The sequence below is a fragment of the Uloborus diversus genome, chromosome 8 (assembly GCF_026930045.1).
Source record: "Uloborus diversus isolate 005 chromosome 8, Udiv.v.3.1, whole genome shotgun sequence".
NCBI lineage: Eukaryota > Metazoa > Arthropoda > Arachnida > Araneae > Uloboridae > Uloborus > Uloborus diversus.
This window is the reverse complement of record NC_072738.1, coordinates 30,195,752-30,214,489: the sequence shown is the minus strand read 5'-3', so window position 1 is coordinate 30,214,489 and position 18,738 is coordinate 30,195,752. Positions and strand designations below refer to the sequence as shown.

General features: G+C 34.5%; 1 protein-coding gene across 1 annotated transcript in view; it reads right to left on the bottom strand.

Moving 5' to 3' along the window:
* Window positions 1-440: 440 nt before the first annotated feature.
* LOC129227526 (macrophage mannose receptor 1-like) overlaps window positions 441-18,738 on the bottom strand; it is a 147,018-nt gene continuing 128,720 nt past the window's right edge. Inside the window, exons 17-24 of the mRNA XM_054862101.1 lie at window positions 18,554-18,653; window positions 17,336-17,583; window positions 13,941-14,127; window positions 12,063-12,209; window positions 11,556-11,663; window positions 6,250-6,414; window positions 1,747-1,788; window positions 441-724 (exon numbers count right to left, since the gene is read on the bottom strand). Coding sequence (XP_054718076.1) covers window positions 504-724; window positions 1,747-1,788; window positions 6,250-6,414; window positions 11,556-11,663; window positions 12,063-12,209; window positions 13,941-14,127; window positions 17,336-17,583; window positions 18,554-18,653 — 1,218 coding nt within the window. The 3' untranslated portion in view covers window positions 441-503. The remainder of the gene's footprint in view (window positions 725-1,746; window positions 1,789-6,249; window positions 6,415-11,555; window positions 11,664-12,062; window positions 12,210-13,940; window positions 14,128-17,335; window positions 17,584-18,553; window positions 18,654-18,738) is intronic.

Below are 18,738 nucleotides of genomic sequence, written 5' to 3'. Positions count from 1 at the left end.
TACATTATTAAATATGCTCCTTTACTAAGGTATAAAAGTCGTATCTACAAAAAATACTAAGGAAAAAAGTGGTAACTGCGCAGATATCACTTTAAAGGCTTAGTATTTGTCACTTACGTTCAAATCGCCTTAGCAAACTCCGCAAACTGTGCAGTTACGACTTTTTTCTTAAAGCTTTTTTTAATATTTCGTGTTCACAAATCGCCAAAAAACTTGAGATTTAGGTAAATTAAATGACTAACGACCACCTGGTGACAATAACTCAATTTTGATAAAATGTGCAGATACCACATCTGTGCTTAGCACGGCAGTATAGTTATGTCTTTCTACAGTTTATTTTGAAGACAAATTATACTTAAAACAAATTAAATTGGTTTCAAAGCAACCCGCACGTTTTAAAGTTACCTGCAAATTAATGTGATAAAAGTGCAATGTTTGCAATAAAACTGCTTTTATTAAATCCAACTGTACAAATTCAATTTCATAAATAGTCTGTTTCACTCCTACAGTCCGGAGTCTTCCTTTTGAAATTCCAAGTTAGCTGTATTCACACTATAGAGCGCATTTTCGAAGCTCATACTTTGGGACTGTTTCTGGAAAATACGGAACCTACTCTTGCCCAGTGGTTTGTAGTAAAAGACAGCTGCTGCAACCACTAGTACCGCTAACGTCAAGAAAAATATAATTCCACACAATGCTGCCGTAGACACTGAGGCAGGAGATTCTGAAAAAAAAAAGAAAAAGATATTTTTTCGAAGCCAGTTTTAAATATTCCACAGAAAATTATAAGAGAATCGTGAAAAAAAGGTCCTGTTTCTTCCGAAAAGAAAAAAAAAATATATTAGGGGTTTTTTTCCGTCAACATTCATGTGAAAATGTAGCTTTCCTGACTAGCTTACTTCTAGCTTTACTAGCTTTAAGTTACATTTAACTAAGAAAACACTATCCCCCGCAATTAATTTTCTTCTATTCTTACATCAGAACATTTGGTTAACATGTAGTGACGGCTGACTAAAAATTTTTTTTTCTTTTTCAGCGAACCGTCACTACATGTTAACTAAATGTAAGGATAGGAGAAAATCAATTGCGGTGGATAGTATTTTCTTAGTTAAATGTAACTTCAAGCTAGAAGTAAGCTAGTCAGGAAAACTACATTTTCACATGAATGTTGATGGAAATTAAAATTTGAAGACACTAAGTAGTAGTGCGGAAAAGTTGCCTTTTGTAAAGATATTTGGGCACTGAAAAGGATTTCGGCAGCAAATGCCATCATGCCGTTGCCGCTTTCGGGTAAACACGACATACGCATGTATCGCCTCTTGCACACCAAGCGGCGGCAATGGATGCCTAACCGCTTTGGACGACCTACCCGCTTTGGGTCATCCTCCCCTATAATTAGCTACAAGGGCTATCCAATAAGTACTCGATTGGTTCTCTGTTCCTATTACTTTAGAGGTTGAATGATTAAGAAGAGAAATATTTAATTTTTGTTTTGTGTAAACTGGATGCTTTTCTGTAAACATACAAGCATGCTTTTCAAATACGAAAATCATAAATCCTTCTCCTTTTTTTTTTCTTTTTGGAGTGTTTAGTTTTATAAATTCCATTCCTTTTTAACTGTTTTAAATACAGCTGCAGGTTTCAACAACCTTAAAAGACATGAACAGCTGTCGAATTTAAAGTTAACAATAATAGCTTAAAATTAACAAGAAAAAATACAATGATAACATTAAATAAATATCATACCACTTTGTAATCCACTGCTTTCGGGTGAATTGATCTCATGATCTGTAGAAGAAAGAAGGAATAAATAAATAAATATGTATGTATATATATATGTGTGCAGGGTGTTCCAAAAATGACTGATACATTTGAAAACTCAATAAAAACGAAACAGGCAGCGATAGAAATATACCGTTTGTTGCATTATGCTTGGCGCTGCAGATATTTTAAAATGTATGTAAGAAAAATAAGCCTGTTAGATCGCCAAAATGAGCGGTATATGTGAAAAATCAATAAAACCAAACGGGCAGTTATAGAAATACACTGTTTGTTTGCAATGCGCTTCGGAAAACAGTAAATTTTCGGACGGACACGCCAGCAGCCTTCTCTAATTATATGCAGTGCCATCTGCTGAGAAACACTGTTACTAATTTTGAAAGAATATCTCTGAAAATTTACTGTTATCCCAAGCATAATGCAACAAGAGGTATATTTCTGTCGCTGACCGTTCAGTTTTTATTTATTTTGAGTTATTATTGATCCAGAGGCCTCTGGAGTTTCACACCGTGTGATGTGTGCGGTCTTTGGAAACTGGAAATGCGTGCAGGTGTGTGGTGATCGGAACAAAGTCATACATGTAGAAAAACGCCCAATGCAGTTCGATAATTGAACGACGTTATGCAAAAATGAGATAACCCTTAAAATTAAAAAAAAAAAGAGTTATTCATATAGGTTGGTAGATAAACTGACAGATTATACAGTCAAACTCGCGTGTAACGATAGCGATACCTGATTTAACGAGAACTTAGATTTAGCGAGGAAATAAGAAATACTTTGATGATACTACAATATAATGTCTATGGGAGCACAAATCACTTTTAACAAGAAAACCCGGCTCAGTATATTTTTGATTCGTAAATTCTCTATAGATTTCCAGCTTACCTTATTCTTTTTTTGAAAATTTTCTTTAACTTTCCGAAGTCTACTGAAAGTTTGATAAATCACAAATCCTGAGAACAAGCGAGTTGACAGCATTCTTTTTTTTTTTAAATTTGAGCAAAGAAAAATTTAATAATTATATATGTGTGTGTTTTTGTGTATTTCTCAATAGCAATGACAAAAGAAAGATACATTCAGACAGTTTAAAGCAAATTAACAAACTTCTTTGATGCTGTGCATAAATTAAAAAAAAGAAGAAAAAACAACTAAGATGAATTATTATGATTTTTTCACAAACCCTTTAAGTGAGTTAGACTGCAATATGCAAAAAAGATTTGGGACAAATTCTGTATTATTATGTCTTCTAGTTAATACACTTTCAACCCACTTCCAAGAAACTTCGCATTGATGTTCAACTTTAAACTCAATTTCCTCAAGAGTACTGTTTGGTGGGCTGATCCATTTTTGAATAACACCGTCCAATTACGACTAACGTCTAGGAGACATAGAAATATGAATGCCGCTTCTCTTCAACAAGACCTATGCTCAGTTACGGCCACCCCAATTTCGACTTAAACTGTCCAAAACTGGCTCCATGCTATGGGTGTGTATGCTGGGAGACAACAGTAAGTGCTAAGTTAACTGCATACAACTGTCACGTCCCCAAGAAAGTGGACAACACTGTAAAAAAAATGTGTTCCCTTACTCCGTAAAAGCGGTGGCAGCTTAGCTGCCTTCATAGCAATGGACTAACTTAACTGATAAAACTGGTGTAACGTTCATGCGTAACACCAGTTTTATCAGTAAAGCTACACAATTGCTATGGAGGAAGCTAGCCGCCGGAATACAAATACAAATACAAAAGTGACGACCAGCAACATCCTCTGGGCCCAGCTAGGCTGGTCCTAGTCAATTTACAATCCCCAGTGAAGAGCAATGGACGTCTTAAAACTATCTACTCCCTTGCTCATTACCAATTCTTCCGGTAAGCTGTTCCAAGGTTCCACTACCCTGCTAAAAAAATAATTTTTCCTAATATCCATGTTGGCCTGAGTTTTAAATAGCTTAAAACAATGACCCCTTGTCCTGTTTTCAGTGCTAAACTTTAGCCCCGTAACATCTTTCATTTTAATAAATTTAAACAACTGAATCATGTCCCCTCTGTCTCTTTTTTGCTCAAGACTGTACATTTTAAGCATTCTAAGCCTGGAATCGTAGTCTAAATGAGAAAGTCCATTTATTAGCCTTGTAGTCCGCCTTTGAAACTTTTCCAATACATTAAGGTTACACAAAGTGCAGAATGCTGCCACCGTATTTACGGAGTAAGGTTGCACATTTTGTTTTTAACAGTGAACAGAGCAGGTAAACTGATGACACTTCCAAGAAACTTTGCATTGATGTTCAACTTTAAACCCAATTTACTCAAAAGTATTGCTGGGTGGGCTGATCCATTTTTGCATAACACCGTAAAATTAAACCCAACGTAAAGGAGACATAGAAATATGAATTTCGCTTCTCTTCAACAAGACCTATGCTCGGCTACTGCCACCCCAATTTCGACTCAAACTGTCCAAAACTGGCTTCTTGCTAAGCGTGTGTCCGCTGGGAGACAACAGTATGTGCTAAGTTAACAGCATCACACTGTCACGTCCCCAAGAGAGTGGACAACACTGTAAAAATATGTTTCCTTATTCCGTAAAAGCGGTGGAAGCTTAGCTGCTTTCATAGCAATGGACTAACATAACTGATAAAACTAGTATAACGCTCATGCGTAACACCAGTTTTATCAGTTAAATTAGTCCATTGGTATGAAAGCAGCTAAGCTTCCGAAATAAGGTTAGACAAACTGCAGAATGCTGCCACCGTATTTACGGAGTAAGGTTGCACTTTTCTTTACAGTGAACAGAGCAGGTAAACTGATGACACTTCCAAGAAACTTTGCATTGGTGTTCAACTTTAAACCCTATTTACTCAAAAGTACTGCTGCGTCTGCTTATCCATTTTTGCACATCGCCGTCCAATTAAGGCTAACGTCAAGGAGACATAGAAATATGAATGCCGCTTCTCTTCAACAAGACCTATGCTCGGCACTGCCACCACAAAAGTAAACTGATAAGCAGATAAATAGAGCAATAAAATGTCTCCTGACGCGTATATATAGATACATATTTCTTGTGCAAAATTGTGTAAGAAATGCTTTAATGCTTGATTTGATGCCAACAGCTTTTGCTTCAATTTTTCAATATTACTTTCCACACATAGTGACCGTGGTCTGTCCAGGATATTTCTGACTAACATTTCACTTCACGATTCTTAGACTTCTTATAAGTGCAAATGAATCCAAAAGAGAGGTTGTTCATAAAATTCTAAATGCACCATGATTTCAACTCTCATGAGGTAGTTCAATAACTTCAGACAACTGGAACTTCTGATAAGCTGAGATGGGAGCCTATCTAATGATAATTAAGATTAGACTCTTTTTAGGTATTCCTCTTCATTGGATACCTTCCCACTCTGAAGAAACCGGAGACTTGTCAGGAGAAACGTCATTGAAAACAGTGTGGGTGGACCACTGTTTACACACCCGGAAAGTAACTATATTATTGTCAGTTTTTGGACAGTTATTGTACAGTCGGACCCCGATTTAACCAATTCAACGGGACCGAACATTTTATACGTTAAATCGGGGTTATTCGTAATATCGGTGCGAGAATTCATTTTACGGCACTTACCTTATCTAAAACCCCCAATAAAGAACGGCGCAAAAATATCCATAGTTAGAAGTGTACACTTTTTAGTCAGCATTCCATGACTGATTACACACTAGTTAATGTGAAATTTTAAACTACTGAGTAATAGATGTTTAACAATTTCCTTGATACTCGAAATAGTTCTCTTTCGATTTTATGGTGCGAAGAAAATAATGTGTCATTTGCAGCTTGTTGCATGAGATATGTTTTTTAGTTTCCAGGCCATGTAAAGCATTTGAAAAAGTAACAGTTTTAATGGGAGTTTCATTATCGCTTTCTGCAACAGAATCACTGTTCGTACTTCGCCCGTCAAAAATTTATGATTGCAAAAAAAGTCTTTTCCTGCTTCAGACAATATGGATTTAATATTTTGAAAACAATCCATTATTTTTAAACTCAAATTTACGAAAAAAAAAATCGGCTGTTAAAATAATTTGTTTATCCGGGGTTTATTGTTTGGTAAATAAGGGCTTTTGCTTTCATTTTAGTCGGGGAAAAAGAAACAGTTGCTAAATCGAGAAGCTCGTTAAACAGAGGATCGTTAAATCGGGGTCCGACTGTATATTCATAAAAGTTTTACCTTATTTTTGATAACCATTACCCGTCCTCATCAGAACTTTCACTGCATCTTATATTTTGTGATTGGTTCATATAAACACTCTTCTCTCTCATTAATAGGAGAATTTTTGTTTGATTAATGACACTAATTTATTATTCAGCGTAAAATAATATTGCTCCTTTGTGTTTCCTGTTTAAAATCTTACAACAACCCCGATGGATGTAATTTCTGTCTTTCATGCTCTATTAAAGCTTCCTGTTCTATTGCGATTATACTCACCCTTTTTAGATGCGCATACAAAGTTCTTCGCATGTGCACAAGGTACAACCTTCCATTTTAGATCGTCTCCGAAAGCTTCCACGCACTCTTCAGTACTGTTTTCCGGTTGACCTGGGGCCCAATTCACAAAATCGACAGGACTCGAGTCAGTCCACCTGAAGCTATCTGAAAAAGAAATATTTTAATGAAGTTCGTAGTTTTAAAAAATATGCTACTTGGATATATGGTGCATTCTCAACCATTGTGAAAATGACAAGAACCTAATCCAAGACTTCTTGAGCGTGTAATCGCATTTCCTAAAGTTTGAGCCGCCAGAGACCTTACGTAAAGTACAGTCAACTCTCAATAACTCGAAGTCATAAGAGACAGGCCAAAACGTTCGAATTATTGCTAGTTCGAGTCATGGGAAGTTTCCACAACAGTCTTAAAAGTTTGGAACCCGGAGAAAACTTTGAGATAAAGGAAGGTCAAGGACGTAGCCAATTGAATTCCGATTCTTTTCTGTTTTAACACGTTGTTTTATCTACGTCATACTTATAGTAAACATATCTTGAAAAAAATTGTATGCAAAAGAAAATTAAGTTTACCCAAACTAGGTAAGTCGCAGTGCTCCCTTTTAAAGTTTTCTTAATAACACGAGCAATTTTACGTGTTAATGTGTTTTTCCATTTAAAAACTAATTTTAGATTCTAAGCCAGCAGCGAAAACCGAAATTCTAAACATTTCGTGTGTTTGAGGATGAGAAAAAATAATTATTGATTTTTTTTTCATTTTAACTCTATATTTTTAGCATATGGTTCATTTCAGATTCATTTTATATTTTGATAAAAATTTTATTTGAACTTTAAGATTATTTTCAACATTTCTCTCCTTTCTGAGTAACAAATTACGTAGATTTTTTACTGATGTTTTCCCCCCAATATTTAAGCATGATCATGGAACATATTAAATGCCCAAAAAGAATTCGTGATTGAAGGTAAAATAAATGAATAAATAAAACTTGAAGTTGATGTAATAAACTTTTTGCGGTATCAAAATTTTATAGAAAAATAAAATTGAAAATTACTTCAATATTTTACTGTGATCAGTTTTTCAAATTACAAGTTCGGTCATATTAACGCAAGTAATAAGCAATTTATTAGAAATGATTACTTTTAAATCTTACTGAATTGTGATTCTATGATCCCAAAAGAAAAACAGTCAGTTTTTAATTGACGAAAAAATCTATTATTCGAGGTTGTTCCATAAAACATATTTATATTTGCATCATTGGAATACATTTTCTGATTGTTATTCACTGGCTTTGTATTAAGGAGTTATTTAATTAGCATCTATGCATCCATCTTTAGTAAATTGTGAAGGTAGCATTAAACATAACAAAAAACAGGCATGTGCATTTAACTATAATATACTAGGCGAAAATTGCCGCTATTTACTGCGTTACAAGCAAAGAAACAAAAAAGGTGAATACGAGGCAAATTTTTTTGAGTTTTTCGTTTCTATATTGTTTTTTTTTTAACTCTTATTTTCTTCAAGTTAAAGATATTTACTATTTCTTGCAATAGAGTGTTTTGCTAACATCATATTAAAGAAAAAAAATCATTACCTGCGTTGTAAAATATGATATGTATTGTTCTTAAAATTAACAACATGCTGTTAAAATAAAATTACACAGATGCTTAATTTAATTCATTAGGTATACATTCCATTAATCGGCATGAGAAAGATCCCTTAGGTCGTTTGACTGCGAATGCTCTAGATAAAATTAAATTCCTTTTGCAGTTTCGCATCGAAGAGAGCTCAGGTGTCTCCATCTGGTGGAAACTGGGTATCAATTTTCCTGTGACATTCACATCCGCGCCTTAATGGTGGCATATGAATGACTCGATGCCATACCGTTGGTTCGCACTTGTTCCGCAAAAGGCTAAAGCCTCTAACACAGCCCCGTTAGAAAGAAAAAAATAATGATAAAAAACGGCGATACGCCTTTTCCGATATTTAAAATTTTTTCGAACAGCTTTCACCCTTTGAGGAATAGTGACTTCACTTGAAAACCCCATTTATTTCTTGCTTCTCTTTTTTTTTTCCAGCTAACTGAAATCACTGTGTCAGTTGGCTGAAGAAAGAAAAAAAAATATATATATATAAATAAAAATGGTTGCATCAAAGGAAGACTCCGTCCCTCAAAGAGTTAATAGTTTGTTCAAGCTTTTAATTGATGATTAGGAATGATACTTAGAAAACGGATAAGATTGGAATTATCATTCTATTTCGCATTATCAAAAGAATATTATGAATGTAAATAAATAAAAACTAATTCAAGCTTTTTAAATAAAATCTTGTTACTAGTTTCGTTGATAGAGTTGTGGGATTTTGCCTGAAATGTTGTTCAAATCGTACAGGGTTACGTTATGTAACATTCATATAGTTATACATTCGACTCCATAGATATAGATTTATTTACCCTGATATAAATAATGCCGGTGATCGAGTAACCCGCGCGTTTCAACAATGAATTCCCGCCATGGCATGATATGTAATTTGATAATATGTTTTGGTAATGTTTAACATGCAGGGAAAGGCTTTATTGTGACAAGGCTGAACTCAATCCGGTAACTTAACAGTTTTACTGGTAAGACTGTGTCATCTCGGAGGAATGAAGAAACGAGAACAATGAAACGCTATCTACTGGAGTTTAGGGTTAATCCACTGGTGTTAGAGTTAAAATTTCAACTATCAAAATATCACCAAACAGGCAATTGCTTCGTTCAAATAAAGAAGAGGTGAAGCAATTTTCACCCGTCATGCCTTGACGGATGACTTTCTAGTTTTCAAATAAAATGGCATAATTACAAGTGTACATATTTTGTTGAAATATTTCACAAAGCTTTAATATTTTATTAAATTATCGCATGCATTTTCCAAGTAATTTCTAGAACAGTTTTCGTTTTCCGTTTTTCTTTTATTGTGCCCTTTTTATTAATCGAAAATATATCACTCATTTTCAGGAGGACAGAGGTTCACCCATATTTGGAAACTTTGTATGTGATAACTTTCAGTTTAATGTTAATTTACAAACTAACAATAATTAATTTACCACTTAACATAAAATTTTTGTCAACTAATTTTAACTAATGACTCTATTAATTTCAATTATTTAATTAATTTTAGTTAATTATCATATTTTAATAATCAGTTTCAATTGGATTTATCTTATCTGGTGTAATTATCAGCTACTTATTCTGCTTTAGCATGCCTCCTCTTTTGAAGTTCGTGCAACCTTGCCCCCCCCCCCCCCCCCCCTTTAGCAAAGTTCTAGCTACGTGCCTGGGAAGGTTCTAGTTATAGCTTCGAGTTATCGAGATTCGACTGCAATTAACTCACAATTGAATTAACTCTTTGGCATGCTTCGCTCATCAGCCAGACGACATTGACTTGTTGAATGCACAATGACGTCCCTTACTGCTGAAAAACTCTCACGGTAAGCACTCATGTTGGCAACCGTATTTTATTTGGCGACTTTTTAAATTTCCATCACCAAAACTTGTTTTCACCCAGAAGGCCGTGGTGTGTTGATTGTGATATTATCTCATTTGAAACTAATATCAATAGTTTTAACAGTTTAGGGTTGTTGAGACCACAATTGATTTGAATACATCATTAATTCCCTGTAACAACCTGTAGCAACTACTAGCCTGTACCTGTAACAACTAGTAAGAATGCTTTGCTTGTAGCAATAATACAAGTTGTTGCTTGTAATAAGTATTGTAACGTTTCGAGATCATGCATAAGTCTAGTTTCGCAAAAGGTATGAGAAAGCCTGTTTACTCCTAGAAATGTAGTTGTTCCCCCCCCCTCCACCCCGTTTTAATAATTTTTTGAAAGCATGAATTTTAAAAGTTTTGCAAAGATAAGAAGAAAAAAAAAGTGCGATCGAGGCACAAACTGAGAGGTTCCTCTGAATATTTAAGCACAAATGAAAGTTGCTGTTAATTGCAACGAAATTTTATACGTATAATTTTTTCTAGGAATACGACGTGGAATGGAGATATATGAATGAAAAATACACATAAACAAAATTACTATTCTGTTCCTGTACCAATCAATTTCTCACAACAATTGTAAGCTTTCATATTTGTATCTTGGTAATGCTTGGACAATGCTTCCGCTTTTGAAAAGGTTCTTTTGTGCACGAAAGATTTATAAAAAGCGGATAATCGAGTAATTCTAAGCTTCACCGTAAATTCGTATACCGAATTATCTGCGCACGACTAATCAGGAATTCAGCGTGATGCAGTTCTTGTTTCAGCTTCAACTGCATATAGCTCTGTATTTTTTTTTCCTTTCTTTCTTAGACACGTTAATGTTATTTTCATGCTAAGTTTACTTTCGATGTACAAAAATGTGAATTCAGTCGAACTTGCTCGTAACGAGCGCAAAGGGTCGGCGATATTTGCCCGCTATAACCGAGTGCTCGTAAAAATTGGGTTTGCGAAAAAAATCATAGGAATTCAAACGCATTTGATTTGTGTGATTTTTTTTTCTGTGCAGTACCAAAGACGTTAGTTAATGGTGCTTTGAACTGGTCTTATTGTCTCTTTCTTGCTTTACTGGTTTTCAATAAATGCTTATATCTTGAAAACCATTGTCATTTGCACCCTTGACTTCCAAAACAGCTTGAAGCTTTTCGGCACATCAAAAGCTATTGACTATATTGAGCGAGGTTTCAGCTTGAAATTCTTCAGATTTATCATTATCGTTGCTTTTATAATCGTTTTCATTTGCTTTAGTTTGAATTATAGCTAGTCCATGGCTACCTATAGCTACAATAACCTTCGAAGTATCTCAGAAGTGATAACGATGGCATCAATTACTGGACAAATATTTTTCGAATGCTTTCTCTACTCCGAAAATTTAAGAAAAGTGTATAATCACCAGTTCTTAAGATTTCTAACTCATCCCTAACTATGAAAAGTTTAAGAATTTTTTGTAAGAAAAGATAAAGTGAACTGGAAGTTTATAGAAATTTTATGAATCACAAAATTTGCTCGGCAAAAGCAAGCGAGTTATGCTCTTGTAGATTTAACATTGTACCAACCAAGTAATTCTTATTTCCTTGTTAAATCCGGGTTCCCGTTAAATCAGAGCTCGTTATAAGCCAGTTAGACTGCGTTTATTATCACACTAAAGTTTCAACTATGATGTGACCTTATGGAGAATACACTTTCTTTAGAAACAAGATATTACTAGCCTTAAAAAAAAAAAATCCCATCAGATTTATCTTGAAGAAAAAAAGTAATAATTACCTTCTGATGTCTTCATTAGCCCAATGTAAAAGGACTTTATCTCTGCGGGTAGACTCTTCTTCAGTAAAGGAACCTCTTCTAAATTGTGGAGACTAATCAAATTACTACCTGGAAAAATATAGGGGGATTGTACTATGCATGAACCGCTTACATTTCCAACAATTTTAAAATTTAAATAAAAATCAGGCTGACTTTTATTTCTTCCTGTTTTTCCAGCAAAAATTGGTTTTTTTATTTCACAATATTTTATTTATTTCTTTTCAATATTTCATTAAGATCAGTTTATTAAAAGGACCACTACTTATTTTTTAAGGAAGAAAAGGATCTCTACAGATTTAGAATACCTAGCAAAATTGTTTCGGATAGAAAACAACTTTTCGCTTTTCGACTTATTTTATGGAAATAATTAAATATTTTATAAGTGCTTTTAATTAAAACAGAAACAACTGTTCGTGAAATAACAGGTGTACAAAACGTATTTAAAAAATATATATATATATTATTTACCAAACATTAGACATCTGCTGAGGGCAGTGTAAGCATCTGTCTTGTCTTCAGGATCTGCAATGTAACAATAGCTGCTATCTGTTGATAACCATAAATTTGATGTGTTGGGGCAGTTTCCGGCGTACCTTTTAACAATAGAGGGTTTAACTGAAAACAGGAAAGAAGTCCAAAACTTTTAAGACAATTGAAATGCTGAAAAATACAATATGTCTAGACTATCAATTAAATGCACTCTGAGGTATCATCAGTCAACTAATTGGTTAAATTTTTAACGTGTCGTAATTTTAAAAGAACCACTTGGAACATAATTAAATAGGTAACTGGACCTGGCTTTTCCTTCCTAGCATTTCCCCACATTCCTGTGGCACAAACGCGCCAACTTGAGCGATAATGATTTTTACTTGGATCACCTACAACTAGTTTGTGAGTCCAATGAAAGAGATGAACGAACGGTGTTTCGCCGGTGAATCAGACGCCGAAAAGAGAATTTAAGCGGACCCCTTAGAGATGACACTGACAGCTTTTAGGGAAGAAGTACAATGTTAAGTGGACTTTTGGGAAAGAACAACCCTTGTAGTTTTCTTGCATGTTTTCTATTTATTTTTACAATTGAGATTGTTCAGTGCGGTTTCGTAATTTAATATATATGTTGCTAAATATTGGCCTCATCATTCATAGTTTATATGGTCCCTTTGTTGGCACAAATGTCAAATATTATACCGGGCGATCCAAAAGTCAGGGTAATTAATTTTAAAAGGAATAAAGATAAAAAGATTCGGTTTGCAGTAAACGGATAGAAGAGAAGCCGGGATAACATTAAAGAAAAGTTCTATTAGCCACCAACAGATGGCGCTATAAGTTACCATTTCTCCAAAAGATGATTTAAAAATGTAGTCCGATTAACTAAGAATGCTTTCTTAGTTATAGACAGCATTTCGATGCAAAAACAAATATGCGATAATTCAACTACCATTACCTGCTGCAATTGCTCTTTTTTATAACATTTATTCTTTATGGCTTTTCATAATCCTACATCCGAAATCTGACAGCGTCATCTGTTGGTCGCCAAGAGAAATATTTTGATTTGTTGCCTGGCAAAACCAGGCATCTTTTCCATCCGTTTAATGCAAACCGCATCTTTTTTTTTTCTTTCTTTTCGAATTATTTATTTTTAAAGTTCGTTCCGACCTTGGGATCATCTCGGTATTGTAATATATATAATATATTCTGGTCATTTGTAGCAGGCACTATAAAAACAGATTTTGAGGAACATTCGTGCGATAATTGTTATGCCAAGTTTCCCATGCTTCTTTCAAGCGTATATAATGTAATTCTTATTATTTTAAACTTTAAATTGCTTTTAATCTGAACCACACAGGTCCTAAATGAGTCAATAAAAAATATAGCACTGCTACATTCAATACTTAAATTAATATGCGATTTAAACGAAAAATATCGATGATTGTAGAGACGATGAAAATGCCACAGTTAGAACCATTGAGAAGAGATAAAATAGAGGGAGTTAGGACTTTCATTCATGAAACCAAACCCCAAGTCAAGTGACAGATTTTAAAACAAAGCATTGGAAGAAATCAGGCTTCTTTCGCTTGTTTCATGCAAATCGTGTCAACCATTCGTCGTTGTTAAGTAACATGACTTGGGATCCTTGGGTCAGCTTTTGCTAAGCCAATAATTGGACTGCCTCCCTCCATTTTAATTTCTGCTCTAATGTTAGAACAATGCAATGAGCTTGCGGTGCGTGAACTTCAGTGAATAAGACGCTGGCAGATGATGATTGATTTTAAATTTTTAGGATCTGCTGGCATAGATTAATTTACACAAAACTAACAAATATGTAAAAGAGAAAAATATATTCACCGGTTGATATCTGACAAATGTAAGGTAGTGTTTCAGAACAGTTGCCTGTTTTCCAGTGTCCACTAAATGTACTTTCAAAGCAATTAAGCTCTTCAGAATTTAGCTGTGCTGTGGCGGGTTCATCAACAGCCCACATAGAAGTAGTCATAGAAGCACCATTCAACCACCAGAACTTTTGATTTTTCTTCTGCAAGAAATATAAACAATTTCACAATGCAATGCTCGTAAAACCAGAAACTGTTCCCTTGGGAATTATGCTGCTCAAAAAAAAAAAAAAAAAAAAAGAAAGTAAAGAAAAAAAAAAATCCGCCTGTTTCCAGTCCATCGCTATGCCATATAATACTATATTGGCCAGCAAACCTTTTGTAATATAAAGTTAAGCCAGGTTTGTGCAAATAGTTTCAATTACCGAAACACTCTTCCCGTTCAATAAAACAAAGATGTTAGATCTCTCATTGTTGTCTTTTACTGAAATATCCATAAATGACCATTAATTTCATCAGTTGTCAGGAAGTTTCGTTTCTTCAAAACAGACGACAAGATACCACGTCTTAAACTATCTCATTTGTCTATGAATCTTAAAAGGATCTACAGGTAAAAAACGTTGATTAGATTTGCATTTTACATGAAGGAACTGGGAGTTAACAAGCAATTCTTTCAAGCCAACGACATGCACTCGGACAACCGAAATATTCAGCTATAATAAAACAAAAGGAAATTTCTGGAGTATGCTTCTCAATAAGACGCCACAAATTTGCATTCTCTTGGGGGGGGGGGAGAGATCGAACTTTACCGATTGGAATTTCTAATTTTACCGAACGATACCACTAGGACATGCGTATATATCCATATATAATGAGCATATTAAGGTACATATTTTCTAAGTCTCCAGTCTTCCAAATAAAGAGAGTTTATGGAAGGTCACAGTTACAGTTACCTCTAATGACCTTCCATCTGGCACCCTCAAAGGGAAACGCTAACAGAACATTTCTCATTACTTTATACTGCATCCGAACTTTTAGTTTTTACGCGTAGATTCTCCTTTAGAGAGCTCTATCCTGGACCCTCTCGTGATCTAGGATACCAGGAGGTTGCTCTTTGGGTAGCTAAATATACTGATTACATGTATTTTCGATAATTAGTGATCTCTGGAAACAAATAAAAAAAAAATCATGTTTGTTAGTTTTCCCTTTTTAAATACTGATTAAAAAAAAAAAAAAACTGAAATTTATCATTTCAACAGTCATCTAGGATACAAGAAGGGCCAGTAGGTTGCTCTCTGGGAAGCAGAATATTCTGATTATATGTGCTTTCGATCTTAAGTGATCTCTAGAAACAAAAGAAAAAAAAATATCATATTTGTAAATTTTCCCCTTTTAAATACTGATTAAAAAACAAACAAAACAAAAAAAAAAGAAAAAAAAAGAAAAGAAAAAAAAACAGAAATTTATCATTTCAACAGTCATCTAGGATACAAGAAGGGCCTGTAGGTTGCTCTCTGGGAAGCAGAATATTCTGATAATATGTGTTTTCGATCTTTAGTGATCTCTAGAAACAAAAGAAAAAAAAAATCATATTTGTAAATCTTCCCCTTTAAAATACTGATTAAAAAACAAACAAAACAAAGAAAAAAAAAGAAAGAAAGAAAGAAAAGAAAAGAAAAGAAAAAAAACAGTGAGATTTGTTGAAGCACGACGATTATGTGATTATCTTGACTCAGTCATATCGAGAGACGAGACATAACTACAGTCAAATGTCAAAACTTCGTGCAACTGACTGAAGGGAAGACCAAAAAGTATGAGGGTCGAAGATATCCTAAAGGACGTAGAAACCATGAAAATTTTCAATCGAAAAGTGAAGGCCACAGACAATCGTCTTGAGGACGATTGCGAAGTAAGCTTTAGATCTATCCCGCATAAAAATGCGAAAAAGAAAAAGATTTCCCTTTCCGCTAAAAGGGGGAGGCTTCGGAAAAGAAGTTTTCTATGTCTCAACTATTTCGAGTCAAGAAGCAAAGTGTAATTACTTAGCAGCATCTAATTAGTAAGCAATTCAATCGAACGGAGATATGTCCATAAGTAGAGGACTGTTGATCGACTTTAATAAAGTATAAATTAGTCACCCACTATACTCTAACAAATTAAATAGATAGTATGGACCTAAAGTTATTTCTAGATGAATTATAATTCAAATATTAAATGCCGAAGACACGAATGCAAGCAATATTTTTGTCTTTGTAATTACAATTTTTTTTTTCGTCAGCACATACGCATTTTATAATTTTAGTCCTTCATTGCATTCATTGCCAAATTGCCACGTCACTCACTGGAGACTGACATCGAAGATCCCGTTTAGGAAACAACAACCATCGGTGACCGACTGACAAGGATTTTTCGGTTCAAATCTTAGGCTTCATAGGTGACCGAAAGTATATGAATTCAATATGATACCGAAAAATTGTGTTATTAGTAATTTAGGATTACATCATCTATGTACTTTAGGATGGTTCAATAAAACCTTTTTATCTAGAGTCCAGGACATCCCCTATTTTCTTTTACACTTACTAATAGTATTATGCTGTAAAAGTTTTAGCTTCTGACTCAAATTTTAAGAGGGTGCTCAATGACCCCTACATTTAACATTAGACGAAGCATAAAAAATGTCACAAATTTAGAAACAATTTCCTCAGCTTTTTTTTTTTTTTGTAAATAATTGTTTTATTGCAATGTATATGCATATTGCTCGTGTTTTTTTTTTTTTTCAGTTCAATGTATTTTTTTAACTCCCCTCCCCATAGGCATGAAGTTAGGGGGAGGAGGTTGAGCACCCTCTTTCAGTTGAAATAGGAAGCTAAAATTCTCCTAGTATATTACTATCCACAAGTCTAAAAATATTGAGGGGTGTCCCGTTATCTAGGAGTATTTTTTACATGTATTTTTGAACCATCGTAATGTACCTATAAGAATTCATCAAGATCATGAATGAATTTTGTTGCTTTATTCAGCTAGAAAACCAATGGCCTTCAATTTCTTCGCTGTACTCATATGACCTGACTGGGAATTCATTGCAAAAGCACGAGTTAAATACATGAAAACCTCTTAAGAAAGCCAAGAGTGCTAAACAAACACTCTGTTTGTTAGGCTTTCTTAAGAGGTTTTTCATTTCCAGCTCAGTCACTTTCCTATGCCGGCCTGATGCGTGCTAATGAGCACGAAACTGCAGTCCTCGGTTGGAAATGACTGAGCTGGTGGTGTATTTTATGTATTTCTGCTTTAGCCCTTGCTAATGGGCGGTAATTTACTGAATATACGAGTTAAATATTTGAAAATCGGACCAGTTTTCTTTTTTGAGAGTCTTCCAAAAGTAAATTCAGTCGACACTCCACTAGAACTTACATGATACTGAAGTCCAGTCCATATGCTGCTATGGATTTCTGCTCCCAGAAAAGCTGCAACAGTTTGCACAGAAAAGTCACTCACGGAGATGAGATGAGCGCCATGTCTTCTACAGTTACGCTCCGCTTCTACCCACGACAAAAGGGGAGCTGTGAATAATTTAAAACATTGTGTGTCTAGGCGAAGCCATCCCTCTGGATGCAAGCAGCCAATACCACGCTGGTAACCTGGATCTGGTAGTTTTGGATCTGTAATAGAAGGAATTAGAATCGCAAAGTACTCCAGCTATCGTTATTTTTTAAATCTTTTTTTTTTTTTTTGAAAAATAACTTGAAATAGTTTTTGACAAATTAAAGGGATCGCAATCAAAAGTTTCAGCGAGGTGATTACTCTGTGTTTATTAAGGTTACTATTTTGTTTAAACTTCAGGTTACTTTTTCAGCGTTATTATTCGATCTAAATAATGTACAAAACATCACCAATGAAACGAAATATCTTCATACACGTATATAATAGCGAATTAACTGATCGAAGAACTCTCTGACGTCATCAACAATGACTTTCGCCTCATAGCATGATAATTTCATAATATATTGGGCAATGTTTCACATGTAGGGAAATGCTTTATTTCGACAAGACTTAAATGGATCCGGTCACTTAACTGTTTTACTGGTAAGACTGTGTCATTTCAAGGGAATGAGGAAGCGAAAAAATGGTCAACAGTGAACGCTATCTACTGGAGTTTAAGGTTAATCCATTGGAGTTGGGATTCAAATTTCAACCATCAAAATATCACCAAACAGGCAATCGCTTCGTTCAATTCTAGAAGCAATTTTCACCCGGATGGGAGATTTTCTAGATTTCAAGATTTTCCATATTGCATGAAAAAATCATCACAGTACGAACGATCTATGCAGAAAGAAATGTCCGCAATCGCAACAGTAGGCAGAATTACGGTAACGTGGTTGCGACAAGATGTCGCAAATCTTGACACCACATCATTCCAGAAGATCCATTGAATTATAAAAATGCCCTTTACTAAAATCCGCCCATAAAATACAATAAATAGAAGTGTAAAAAAAATTAAAAAATGAATTGACGTATGTTGTGAAATCTGTAGTTCTCTAATAAGCTTTATCTGCCTCATTATATCAATATTTGAATTGAACATGAAATGAGAATCAAAAACAAGCTTTGTATTCAATGCTAAAATCATACCTTTTCTCATGTAGCAGATATAAGGAAGCTTTTTGCTGCAGTTATCATCTTTCCACACACCACTCTTACGGTCATTGTAAACCATTTTCACGCAATTCTCCTACAAAGTAAAATTAGCGCATGTAATTTACGTGACTTTTTTGAGATTGCTAAAATATGCAAAAAGTAAAATATGCACAAACTAA